Source organism: Triticum aestivum, chromosome 2D, assembly GCF_018294505.1.
Source record: "Triticum aestivum cultivar Chinese Spring chromosome 2D, IWGSC CS RefSeq v2.1, whole genome shotgun sequence".
Taxonomy (NCBI): domain Eukaryota; kingdom Viridiplantae; phylum Streptophyta; class Magnoliopsida; order Poales; family Poaceae; genus Triticum; species Triticum aestivum.
In genome coordinates, this window is record NC_057799.1 from 528510240 (window position 1) to 528523163 (window position 12924).

At 44.3% G+C, this 12924-nt stretch overlaps 2 protein-coding genes across 3 annotated transcripts; one reads left to right on the plus strand and one right to left on the minus strand.

Moving 5' to 3' along the window:
• The first annotated feature begins 250 nt into the window (after window positions 1–250).
• Window positions 251–4133, plus strand: LOC123054246 (cysteine and histidine-rich domain-containing protein RAR1). 2 transcript variants are annotated; one of them, XM_044477970.1, is made up of 4 exons: window positions 251–534; window positions 2105–2107; window positions 2185–2267; window positions 2981–3372. In XM_044477970.1, the coding sequence occupies exons 1-4, from the start codon at window positions 400–402 to the stop codon at window positions 2991–2993; spliced, it is 234 nt and encodes a 77-aa protein (XP_044333905.1). In that variant the 5' UTR covers window positions 251–399; the 3' UTR covers window positions 2994–3372. The 2 variants fall into 2 exon arrangements, with proteins under 2 accessions (XP_044333905.1, XP_044333904.1); XM_044477969.1 differs by lacking the exons at window positions 251–534; window positions 2105–2107 and adding exons at window positions 3489–3712; window positions 3793–4133 and having other exon boundaries at window positions 2167–2267; window positions 3208–3371.
• A 266-nt stretch (window positions 4134–4399) lies between these two features.
• Window positions 4400–5354, minus strand: LOC123049785 (uncharacterized). Its single transcript, XM_044472659.1, has 2 exons — window positions 5157–5354; window positions 4400–5052 (listed from the first exon to the last, which is right to left on the minus strand). Exons 1-2 carry the CDS (start codon window positions 5302–5304, stop codon window positions 4625–4627), a joined length of 576 nt encoding a protein of 191 aa, XP_044328594.1. The 5' UTR covers window positions 5305–5354; the 3' UTR covers window positions 4400–4624.
• Between the last annotated feature and the right edge of the window lie 7570 nt (window positions 5355–12924).

The following is a 12924-nucleotide window of genomic DNA, read 5'->3' on the forward strand; positions in this document are numbered from 1 at the left end:
CGAGCCTGGCCCGGCCCGGCCGTCGGGCCAAAAAATTAGGCCTGAGCCCAGCCCATCACGGTAAAAGCCCGCTGGGCCTCTCCCTTAAACGGCAAAAACAACGGGCCTGGGCCAGGGCTGGCCTGACCGTCGGGCTCGAAATCTAGGCCCAGGCCCTGCCCACGGGCAAGGTCGGGTCGGGCCGGGCCGTCCGGGCTGCCCATGGCCAGGCCAGGGTTAGTCTCCGGGTCGGTCCGGAAGAGTCGAGAAACTCGAGTCGAGATACCTTGCCGGCTGCCGCAGCCTGCCCCCGTCGTCTTTCTTCCGTTCCGTGCGCCGAAACAGGGTCGACCCAAGAGCGAGAGGGGGACAAGGAAGAAATCTAGAGAGAGGGGGAGAGCGAGAGAGAAACGCATCGCGATGTCGGCGGAGACGGAGAAGAGCGCCGCCGCGCCGGCGCCCGCGCCCGCGCCCATGCGGTGCCAGCGAATAGGCTGTGACGCCATGTTCACCGACGACGACAACCCCGACGGCTCCTGCCACTACCACCCCTCCGTAAGCTCCCTCCTCCCCCGTCCCCTCCCACTCGAAAAAATCGCATCGTTTCGCTCCTTCGAGCTCCTGTAGATCATGGAGGTGGAAGCCTTCCTTGTAACCCCTAAGCTCGCTTCTCGGATCTCACTTTGGTACTCGTATGCTATAAGGATCTGGGTGTAGTCGGGAATCGAGGGTTTAGATCCTCTACGTCCACGGAAGGCACGAATTGGGGTAGCTGCTGTGTAGTAGAAAATGCAATCTACCCAAACCTTGGGAGACAAGTCTTAAGAGACGACTTGGGTAACAAACTAAGCATATACTCTTATTATGTTGCTGGCATCAGTATCCATTCGATCCATATGGTGGTAGATTGGTAGCATGTTCACTCTAATCGCGTTATTCAGTCAGTCAGAAGCGGCGGTTGATTGCATTGACAAAATGGGCTACAAGTAAACGCGGGCACACTTTTGGGGAACATTGTTTTGTGGGTTACAGACAGACCTGGAAGTTGCCTGTTGATGAGGCCTTGTGTGCAATATGTGTGACGACCATGTTATATTATGTCTATTTAGAGTTCGGTCACGTACTCATTTATTTTAGGACATAAAAACTTGGCACGCTAAACAAAACAAAAATGCAAAGGGGTGAAGGGACCTTTGCTTGGTTTGATGTTATGATTGAAGTGTGATCTTGCATTGATGTTCTACAAAGCGATTTGCTAGGAAAGAGTGAATTCCAGGAAGCTACAAGTTTAATATACGATCTATCACTAAGCTACAGATTGAAGAACAAATATTACAACTACAGATTCGAGCAAACACCATGTAGTTTTGTGGTGTAATTGCCAAATTGGTCACTAAATCTGCAGTTCTTTGAAGTTGGTCAAATCTGTAGCTTTATCATACAATTGGTCCATAAATCTGTGTGTGAAGTTTCTTTAAATACGTAATTTTGAACATGTAGTTTTGCTAAATTTACTGCAGGAAAAATAGCAATTTAAACACTCATTTCACTGTTACTCTATTTATTCTGCAATGTTTGGTACCAATGCATTAAGTAACTGGTGCCAAGGAATCTTTAAGTAATTCTCTTTTTGAAGTTGGTCAAATCTTTAGTTGTATTATACAATGGGTCTATACATCTGCGTGTGAAGTTTATTTAAAATCGTAATTTCGTGATAGATTCTACACTGAACATGTAGTTGTACGAAATTTACTCCAGGACAAAATAGCTATTTAAACACCTATTCCACTGATGCAGATGTTTGATACCAATACAAGAAGTAACTGGCATAAAGGAATCTTCATATAATTCTGTTATTGTCTTTTCGAAAAATACGAGAACTGCTCAACAATAAGCACTACTCTGTAGGCAATCCCCAATTTGATTGTGATTGAATAGTTAAATATTGGAAAAAATAAGGTATGAATCAATTAGGACATGATAATAACTTAGCATGCATTTCTATCTTTCTGACCAGGGAAAATCCTTCTTTTTTCATGAAGTGTTTCAGAAAATTACAAATTTACAGCATCCATTTCCATATTTTAGCTATTAACAGCTCTCCCCCTTTTTTGTTTTGTTGCAGGGAGTAAGTTCGTTTGCTGCACTTGTGGGATTATTTCTGTTTTTGATAAAACCATAGGTTCTCTAATATATTATTTTCAGCCTATGTTTCATGATGGCATGAAAGAGTGGAGCTGTTGCAAGCAAAGAAGCCATGATTTTAGCTTATTTTTGGCTATTCCTGGGTAAGGATCCTCTCTCCTCCCATGACAGGCAGTGGCAGAATAGTAGTTATGTATTTCTTGTTATGCATGGTGTCATAGATACAGATTATGTTTGCAAATAATCTAAATTATTAGCGAGTCCAGTTCTCTATGCATTGCAATTAGAAAGTTAGATTTGCACCATCTATGGCTGATTTGTGATGGAACAGATGGGCGTTTGAGATTTCGTTGGTCACCGATTAGGAATTAGCACTATGATCAACCATTCTCATTTCCTTCATTTGTTGCCTAGGACTTAGACTTGTCTAATTTATAGCTTGATTGAACGTGGGGGGTCACTTGTCAACATACCTTTTTAAATCCAGGTTGTTTGTTTCTGTAAGGTACTACTACTGTCTGATAAGGAGAACCCTGTATGCATTTATTTTGATTATTCGAAGTCTAGTACAGTTTCCTTCTTAATGTCATGTTATAATGGGTCTTTGGTAAGTACTGTAATTTAACTTGTTTGGCCCAGTCAATATCATTGCGCTACATCGCTACATGGCCGAATAAACATATGCTTGCAGTTCAGAGTTTAGACTGAACAGGTTCTCAGTTATCTTATTGGTTCATTTTACTGATTAAGCGCAGCATAATGTACAGAAGATATTTGTATGTTAGTGCTTTGGCTACTTCACCACCCTCTATTAAATCAGCTTGAATTGGCTAAAGAAAGTTATTCCACTTTTCAGGGAGCTCCAGTGATATGGCTCCAATTTGCTGGCAAATAAACCTGAAAACGATGCCTTATGTCTCGGTTCTTACAGTACTATTTTTGTAACGTAATCAATGTTCCAGCTTTAACCATTGCCTTCTCTCATTCTAGAGCAGACCGTCCTTGCTTTAAGTATCAACACCCATGACCTGTTATATTTAGGGAAACTAGACATAACTGACCGCATTCTCTACCGTGGTGTAGATGTGCCACAGGGAAGCATACAACTGAGAAACCAGTCACAAAAGCTGTTTCTCTTAACTCAAAGGCAACCCCACCAAAGTTAGCTCCAATCCAGTCTTCTAAGCAGGGTGTGGAAACCGAGGCCTGCTCCAGGTGCCGTCAGGGTTTCTTTTGCTCCGACCATGGTGAGTTTTGTGTCTTTGAACTCTCAATGTGACAATGCATAACTTCAAAAAATTGGTTGATTTTTTTTCTTTTGTTGAAAAATTTAGTGTATGAACCATTCATCAATGTATTTTTAGGATCACAGCCCAAGGCACAAAAACCAGTTGCTGTAAATGGTACAAATACGGAACCTGTCGAAAAATGCTCAGTTCCACAGCCCAAGAAAAAAGTTGTTAATATAAATGAGCCTAGGGTTTGTAAGAATAAAGGATGTGGTAAAACCTACAAAGAGAAGGATAACCATGATGCTGCATGTGAATACCATCCAGGTCCTGCGGTTTTCCATGACAGGAATAGAGGGGTACGTATTTTCCCTCTAATTAAATTCATGTTCATGTATGTTCACCCTGATTCTTACCTCCCATGTATTTTCTCTTGCAGTGGAAGTGTTGCGATGTCCACGTCAAGGAGTTTGACGAATTTATGGAGATACCTCCATGCACAAAGGGCTGGCACAATGCTGATGCCGTATGAGTTCACACCATGACTCTTGCATTAAGAGTTATATTTGTTGTATTATCTCCTGGTGCATAAGGTTGGCATCTTGCCGCAATTTCTGGAGAACTGTGCTTGGAAGTGTGACCTGATATTCAAGAATAGGCTGCTTGAGTGAGTAATTACCTCGAAATCTCATGTGATGTTTCATGTAATCTGGAATCGGAACTTGAAACCATATGTGCACACTCAATTTAGTAATTTAACTATGCCCTTTTGAAGTTAAATGTGCTGCTGCTTGAGTGAGCTATGGGTAATTACCTCGAGACCTCATGTGATGTTTCAAATAATCTGGAATTGGTACTTGAAACTATGTGTGGACACTCAATTTAGTACTCTACTGAAATATGCCATTTTGAAGTTAGATGTGCCGCTGCTCGAAGCATTTGTGCAGTATTCTGCAACTGATGTGATGGAGTGAAGCCCTGAGCATGCTGGCTCCCTGTCTGTTGTATTGCTCGGTCGCATTCAGTGAAGTAATCGCGCGCTAGTGTAAAGAATTACACTTTATTCATTGACATCCAATGTATATATATATATATATATACATGTACAACAGCTCACGATGGACCAAAGGGCAGAGGGCTTCAACACGTACAAATACACTCACATTATGGGTAGTTGTTCACACATGCATAACGCGACCTCACTGACATGGATGGCTACAGATTACTGCAAACTTGGCCGAAAGAAAACAACAGAATACGGCTACCTTCATTTAGGGGATGCCAATGATTGGGATGAAAGGGAATACGTAGATGAGAGGGATGCCCAGGCCGTATGGCGGGCTGGCGCGTCCAACGAACGGCGGCAGGCTGGGCGAGGGCAACCGTGGAGCAAGCCTCGGGGGTGACGTCTGACCGCCGCTGCCACCGGCGGACATCGTCGCGACGGCTCCTCCGCACCTTGTGAAGACGGCGAGGCGCGATCCCAGCGCGTATGAGCCAGGCCGCCCAGCAACGACGACACGCGCGACCGTGAGCCTCCGCGGCGCGCAGAGCTGCTCCGTGCCGCCGAGGACCCTAGCCGGGCACCGCGAGGCCAGCACCGACTCGGGCACTGCCACGCCGAAGTTTCCGCCGCCGTCCGTCCGCGCCACAACGTGCGGGCCCGCGCCGCCGCTGCATTCCACCGTCACGACCACACCTGGTAGATGTACATTGGCACAAAGTGTCATCGCGATCAGACAATGCATGTCACGCGCGCGCGCATTTTATTCTTTTGTTGCACGCACGTACGTAGGAACGTACCGGAGAGGTGGTGGCCCGCGGGGCAGTCGAGGCAGGTGACGGAGCCGCGGAGGGTCTGGCACGAGAGCGCGCCGAGCTGGGAGAGCACGACGGCGAGAAGGAGGAGGCGGCGGCCACGAGCCCAGAGCAGAGGGAGACGAGGAGCCATGACCACTCGCTGCAAAGGTGCCGTGTCAGTGTACACGGCCAGTGGCGCCTCTGCGTGCGTTATTTGTACTGGTACGAGGAGCATTGAGTGCACGCACGCTGGGGCAGATGGGAATGTTTTTTTTCATGAATATGCAAAGTTTGCGTATCATTGCATATTGCATTGATAGAAGAAGTTAGAATGAGTATAAGGAATGGTATGACACATGACACGGACGCAAGGACGTGAACATGGTGTCCGAAGCGGAGAGGAGAGATATAAGATACTCGACCCAAACAAAGAAGAACACGACTAAACTCGCCGATCAGAGAAGCAAACCAAACAACAACAAGATGACCAAAACTTCGTAGCCGGCACCAAGGACGCCACGAACAACCAAGACAACGCCTTCATGAAGGAGAACAACACCGAGACGCCGTCGTCGTCCGATCCGGAGACCTGGACCTGGGGTTTCCCCTGATGCTCGAAGAGGGTCGCAGAACGGCCATGGCAGCGCCCCCAGGAATGGAACGGCACCCGCGGGTGTCGTCGCTGCCAGCATAAAATGCAAGGATTTCGCCCTGGCCAATTCCAAACGAACCCAAGCCATTGGAACACGAGTCGAAGAGGAGGTCGTCGGGCGTTGGCCAGAGCTGCGACTGTGGGGAGGGGAGCCACACGCTATGCCAAAGGAGGCATCGTGCATCGCCGGGCGCACAAACTCCGGAGGAGGGCGAGGGTGCGTGACTGCACGGAATGGGAGGCGGCGGGGATGGGATGGTGACCATAGCCCCGGGCGAGCCAAGATCTGGAAGGAACGGCAGATCGGGCCGCCGGGACCGGAGCAGCAGGGGTACCGATGGGCCTAGGGAGCTGGAAGGGGGCGCAGCTCCCGGAGCGTGCCAGAGACGAAGATGCACCGGGATGGATGGCCAGCCAAGGGACCGCAGGGTGGTGGAGGAGCGGATGCAGATGGGAATGTGATGGGAGATCAGGCGAGATATGGAAATCCATTTTGCTTCGTTTGCGTAAGGTTTTTTTTTTAAAAGGAGTATGTACCCCTGTCGTCTGCATCTGGACGATGCATGCAGCCATTTTATTAATTATTTATAAAGTCTTTACAAAGTAATACATCAGTAAGCCTGTAGTCATCATCTTGACAACACATGGGCTACTCCTATCCCCGTGATGAAAGGATGTCGAATGTCCGAGCCTAATACCGAGCAGACATCATACCAATACCTAACATCTAATACCGGATGCCCCATCAAAGTCACAATACCTGGACTGGGTTACACACCGGTCCGACGCACTTTCAGTGAGCACCACATGCGCCTCCAAATCGCTTCGTTTGCATAAGTACGCCGCTCTTCTGTTTTGATTGATCTCACAAACTGAAAAAGAACTTTACTTTCTAAAAAGTAAAAAAAAAGTACCCGCGGAAATGTTCCAATTCCTATACATATGACCTGCGATTAGGAAAAGAATAGCAATAGCTAAATGATTAAAATAAAGAGTTCTCGTGGTTCAGAATCCACAAAATTTGCGTTTGGAAGGAACGAAAACCGCAGGGTATGAAATTTGGGTAGGGTTGGCAGGGAAAGTAAAGATTGATTGAAACCCTGGCATGGGCCTTTGTTTCCAACCAACTTTTCGGCCGACGCACGGGCACATCAATCCACCACGCCCGGGAAGAGAAAGGCCTCATTCTGCCTTTTGCGCCGTACTCATGCAGTTATGTACAACACGAGCACTTCTTAGCCAGGAAGCATGGGTCACTGGGTCCTCTACGTAATGCAGGTCTGCACGCACGCGCATACACACCGGTTCCTCGTGAAGTCATTTTATTAAGACTAGCCACAATGGATAGTAACATAGACTAGTAATATGTATATGTTACTAGTCTATGTTACTACCTCTATAGTGACGAGTAACATATGTGTAGTAATATGCAACACTTCATTTATTAGGCTATAGACTCATCTTACCTTGAGATGTGTGATGTTACTCATACTACTACCACTTTCCTCTTTTTCTTCATTTATTGCTTGCCACATCATCTATTTTATCTAGATACGTGTGATGTTACTACCTATGTTACTCCCACTATGGGTAGTCTAAGCAGACCCGTACCTAGCAGAGAGGGCCGAACGAATGTCTTGCCGTCAGCTGGCTAACGTATGCCAACAAAGCCCAGCTCACATGGTTAGTATTTTGTTTGTACGGAATCAACTCATTGGGATTCAAGTCTTAGACTACACATATGCTCGCATTTATTTCAAGTTCTCCGGTGCTATTCGTGTAGTGCTATGGCGTGCCCATCGACTACAAGGTGTCTGTGACGATTTCGTCAATCTAAAAAAATGTCAGCCCAGTCTCTTGAATGAAGGTGCTCATAGGACTAGGGTTGCGTTCGTGTGTCCATAGAGGGAAGTAAGTGTGTGTGTGTGTGTGTTATGAGCGTATCAAGGTTGAAAAAAAGGTAGGCGTAAGCGAGGCGGTTGGCCTTCGCCTAGTACCCAGGCGGTACGTAAGCGCCCTAGGCACGACATAGACGGTAATATAGTTTTTTCTATCAGGGTGTATTTTTTATTATCATATGTGTGCTGATATTTATTTAGGGCATACAAATAAGTTCTACCAGCTACTGCCTTACTGCCTTTCGAATATGGCTCGTTTGGCATACCAGTGCAATATGGCATGACTGTGGGTGCCTTAACTTGTCTAGCGCGGTCACTTTGATGCCCAAAGTTACAAAATACATAAAACTGATGCTACAACTTGTCCTATTGTGCAAATACAGTGCCTCCGTACGTATTCGAGTGTACACCATGCCTACGTGGTGTGCCTGCAAGACGTTGGCCCACGCGTCAGTGGCAGGCAGCCGGTGAGGTGCTGGATGACTTGCGCATGAGTTTTTTTCTCCAGAAACCCCCCTCCCCCACATATTTTAATTAACTATGTAGGAAAGGCAAGCGTAGGTCCCACATATCAGTATGATTAAATACATTAAATTGCCTGCACACTAGCCACCAGGCCGAACAATACTTTGTGACCAACTGTTCCCTGGAAATCTATATAGCTCCTCTACCTTTCGCCAATTCCCTTCCACGTTATTTACGTTTTTTCAAATTACCGTTAGGTTTTTATGATATGTAAAATTTCTCATGTAGAAATATAATAATTATCAATATGTCATTATTGTCTATTTAAATCTTTATTTTATTTTCATTATTGTGTAGTTTAAATAGGTAAACATGAATTTTTTTTTTCAAAATTTATGTCGATATAAACAGTTCAACATATATAATCAAATATATTTTAAAAATATCTTCAGTAAGGACCACAAACACGTAGATTTAGTTTGTATCTTCATTGTATTTTTAGAATACGTAATTATTAAAAATTGACAAAATTGTATTATGAAAACTGTTCAACATGTATTAAAAATCATTGTGTAAAAAAAGTTATATAAATGTGTTAAAACATGTTAAATGTGTTTGTAGAAATGTAAGAATAATTTAACACAATAATTTTTTTAATACATGTTGAACATTATTTTGAAATAGATGTTGTCAATTTTTTGAATGCATGACGATCATTTTTTGAAAAAAATGTTTACAATTTCTTAATACACCTATTTTAAAAGATACGTTGAACATTTTTTCAAAGGCACTAACAGTTTCTTTAAGTTTATGGCAGTTGTAATATTTTCTTACATTTCTTTTTTCAAACAGAAATAATAAACATGGAAATATATGTACGGGCCCATAAGAGCGCCATATAGTTAAATAAATATATAAGTGGAACGCTTGAAGAGGTAAGTAGCGACGTATAGTGTCTAAGTAAAATATGTTCACTAAGAAGAGTCTAACCTGGTGGTCATCTAAGGCGGGCTATACTAATCGCGGCCCACTGCCAGCCGATGGCAATTGTAAAATTATGAGGGGTTTCTGTCGAAAAACCTCATGCGTGGGACATCCATCGCTCACCCACTGCTAGCCAATGACATGTGGGCCAATGCCACATTAGCATGCCACACAGGCAGAACATACACCCGGATATGTACATGAGGCACTGTATTTGCATCATAGGACAAGTTATTGCATCAGTATTGTGTATTTTGCAACCTTAGCCACCAAACTGACCGCACTGAACAAGTTAAGGCACCCGCAGTGTATTTAACTCTTTCTCTCTTGGGTAGACATTTCGTTGTTTACCCTGTCTAGACTTCCATTTATGCCCTAGGCGAGGCGTTTGGCCATTGCCTAGCGCCTAAGCGTGCCTAAGCGCCTCCTAGGCTCTGCCTTTTCTAACAGAGAGCATATGTGTATGTAATGTGTTTTAAGAAAAGACATAGGGGTAAAATGTATCGACAAATTTCGGTCATAGAAGTATGACCCGCTCCGTAGGAGCGGAGTGGGCCCTCTAGGCACTTCTTTGACGGTTTCGACACTACCCATGACGAATATTCGACCATCATCGAAGTAGGTCACATCTATGACGTGTTTTGCCATAGAGGTAAGCCAATTTCACCTCGTTTTCTGGACTACTTTGGTCAATTTCACCTCGTTGACCATTGCAGAGTAGTTTTGATCTGGTGGTCCCAGGATGTCAGCCTCTCAATACATGGAATCAAGTGCTATGTGCTCCCTCTGTTTCTTTTTACTCTGCATAAGATTTATTTGAAGTCAAACTTTGTAAAGTTTGATTGACTTTATAGAAATAATATCAACATTCCCAATACGAAATCAATATCACTAGATGCATCATGAAATCAATTTTCATATCATATAATTTTATTATTGAAGATGTTGATATTTTTCAATATAAATTTGGTCAAACTACACAAAGTTTGACTTCAGACAAATCTTATACGTAGAGTAGAAAGAAACACATGAAGTATGTTGCCCCGTGAGGATAGGCCCACGGTCAAACCTGTTGGGTCCCAGTTGTCGGCTTCACAGTGCAATGGGTGAGGGAGTCCCGGACTAAGGGGTCCTCGGGCTACCGGTCTATCTCATGGGCCGGACAGGTGGGCCGCTCTTGATCCGTCATTGGAAGGCCGAGCTATAAGCGACTCCGTGTTCAGGAAGGAAACCTCCGAAGCCTTGGTGTATCCTCCAAGTCAAGATAATGAAGACAAAATGTTTATCTCCTGATGGTACTTGATCACATGTAACCCTAGGTTCCCCTGGTGTCTATATAAACCAGAGGGTTTAGCCCGTAGGGAGGAAGACGATACCCACCTATGGTTTAGTTCATCCTATCTCTTGGTAGATCAACTCTGTAATTGTCATACAAACACATGAACACAATCAAGCAGGACGTAGGGTTTTACCTCTTCGAGAGGGCCCGAACCTGGGTAAACACTGTCTCTATGCCCCTTGTTACCCATCGATCCAAGATCCATAGCTCGGGACCCCCTACCTGAGATCCGCTAGTTTTGATACCGATATTGGTGCTTTCATTAAGAGTTCCGTTGTGGAATCGTCAAAGGATCGATGGCTCATTTAGTAATCAGTGATGGCATCCGCATCGGGGACGTCTTCGTTCCCAGCTAGCTCTTCGCGTTCGGCGGCACCGTTCTACACGCCAACTCGACCGGTCACCTCGACCAGATCGACAGCTTCGCCCCTGAACAAGAAATCAGGTTCGGCAACCTAGAGTATGTCGCCGACACCCGAGGTGATCTGATCTTTACTGGGCTCTTAGATTTACCCGAGGAGCCCGCAAATCCCGAAGCTTCAATTTTGGATCTTCTTCCTGACCCCATCTCCGGGTCTGCCTTTACCTCGGATCTGGCTTTGAGCTCAGATCCGACCTTAGCGTCCGAGAACCAGGGGTGAGCCCAGGCTGGCCATGTTGGAAATATGCCCTAGAGGCAATAATAAAGTGATTATTATTATATTTCCTTAATCATGATAAAGGTTGATTATCCATGCTATAACTGAATTGATCGGAAACTTAAATACATGTGTGAATACATAAACAAATAACGAGTACATAGTAAGCATCTACTAGACTAGCTCGTTGATCAAAACATGGTTAAGATTTCCTGACCATAGACATGAGTTGTCGTTTGATAACGGGATCACATCATTAGGAGAATGATGTGATGGACAAGACCCATTCGTTAGCATAGCATATGATCGTTCAGTTTATTGCTACTGCTTTCTTAATGTCAAATACATGTTCTTTCGACCATGAGATCATGCAACTCCTAGACTCCGGAGGAATGCCTTGTGTGTATCAAACGTCACTTCATAACTGGGTGATCATAAAGGTGCTCTATAGGTATCTCCGAAGGTGTCTGTTGAGTTGGCATGGATCGAGATTGGGATTTGTCATTTCGTATGATGGAAAGGTATCTCTGGGCCCTCTCGGTAATACAACATCACAAGAGGCTTGCAAGCAAAATAACTAAGGAGTTAGTTACAAGATGATGTATTACGGAACGAGTAAAGAGACTTATCGATAATGAGATTGAACTAGGTATGGAGATACCAACGATCGAATCTCGGGCAAGTAACATATCGACGGACAAAGGGAACTACATATGTTGTCATAAAGGTTCGACCGATAAAGATCTTCATAGTATATGTGGTAACCAATATGGGCATCCAGTTCCCGCTATTGGATATTGACCGGAGAAGTGTCTCGATCATGTCTACATCATTCTCGAACCCGTAGGGTCCGAACGCTTAATGTTCGTTGACGATATAGTATTTTATGAGTTATGTATGTTGGTGACCGAATGTTGTTCAGAGTCCCTGATGACCCACAAGTATAGGGGATCAATTGTAGCTCTTTTCGATAAGTAAGAGTGTCGAACCCAACGAGGAGCAGAAGGAAATGACAAGTAGTTTTCAGTAAGGTAATGTCTGCAAGTGCTGAAATTGTAAGTAGCGAGTAGTTTGATAGCAAGATAATTTGTAACGAGCAAGTAACGATAGTAACAATAAGTATGCAGCAAGGTAGCCCAATCCTTTTGAGGCAAATGATAGGCCAAAACGGTCTCTTATGATAAGTAAAGCGTTCTTGAGGGTACACGGGAATTACATCTAGTCACTTTCATCATGTTGGTTTGATTTGTGTTTGCTACTTTGATAATTTGATATGTGGGCGGACCGGTGCTTAGGTGTTGTTCTTACTTGAACAAACCTCCTACTTATGATTAACCCTCCCACAAGCATCCGCAACTACGAGAAAAGTATTAAGAATAAATTCTAACCATAGCATTAAACTTTTGGATCCATCGGCCCCTTACGGAATAACGCATAAACTGGGGTTTAAGCTTCTGTCACTCTCGCAACCCACCATCTAATTGCTACTCCACAATGCATTCCCTTAGGCCCAAATATGGTGAAGTGTCATGTAGTCGACGTTCACATGACACCACTAAGGGAATCACAACATACATACTATCAAAATATCGAACACATATCAAGTTCACATGATTACTTGCAACATGATTTCTCCCGTGACCTCAAGAACAAAAGTAACTACTCACAAATAATAAACATGCTCATGATCAGAGGAGTATTAAATAGCATAATGGATCTGAACATATAATCTTCCACCAAATAAACCATATAGTAATCAACTACAAGATGTAATCAACACTACTAGTCACCCACA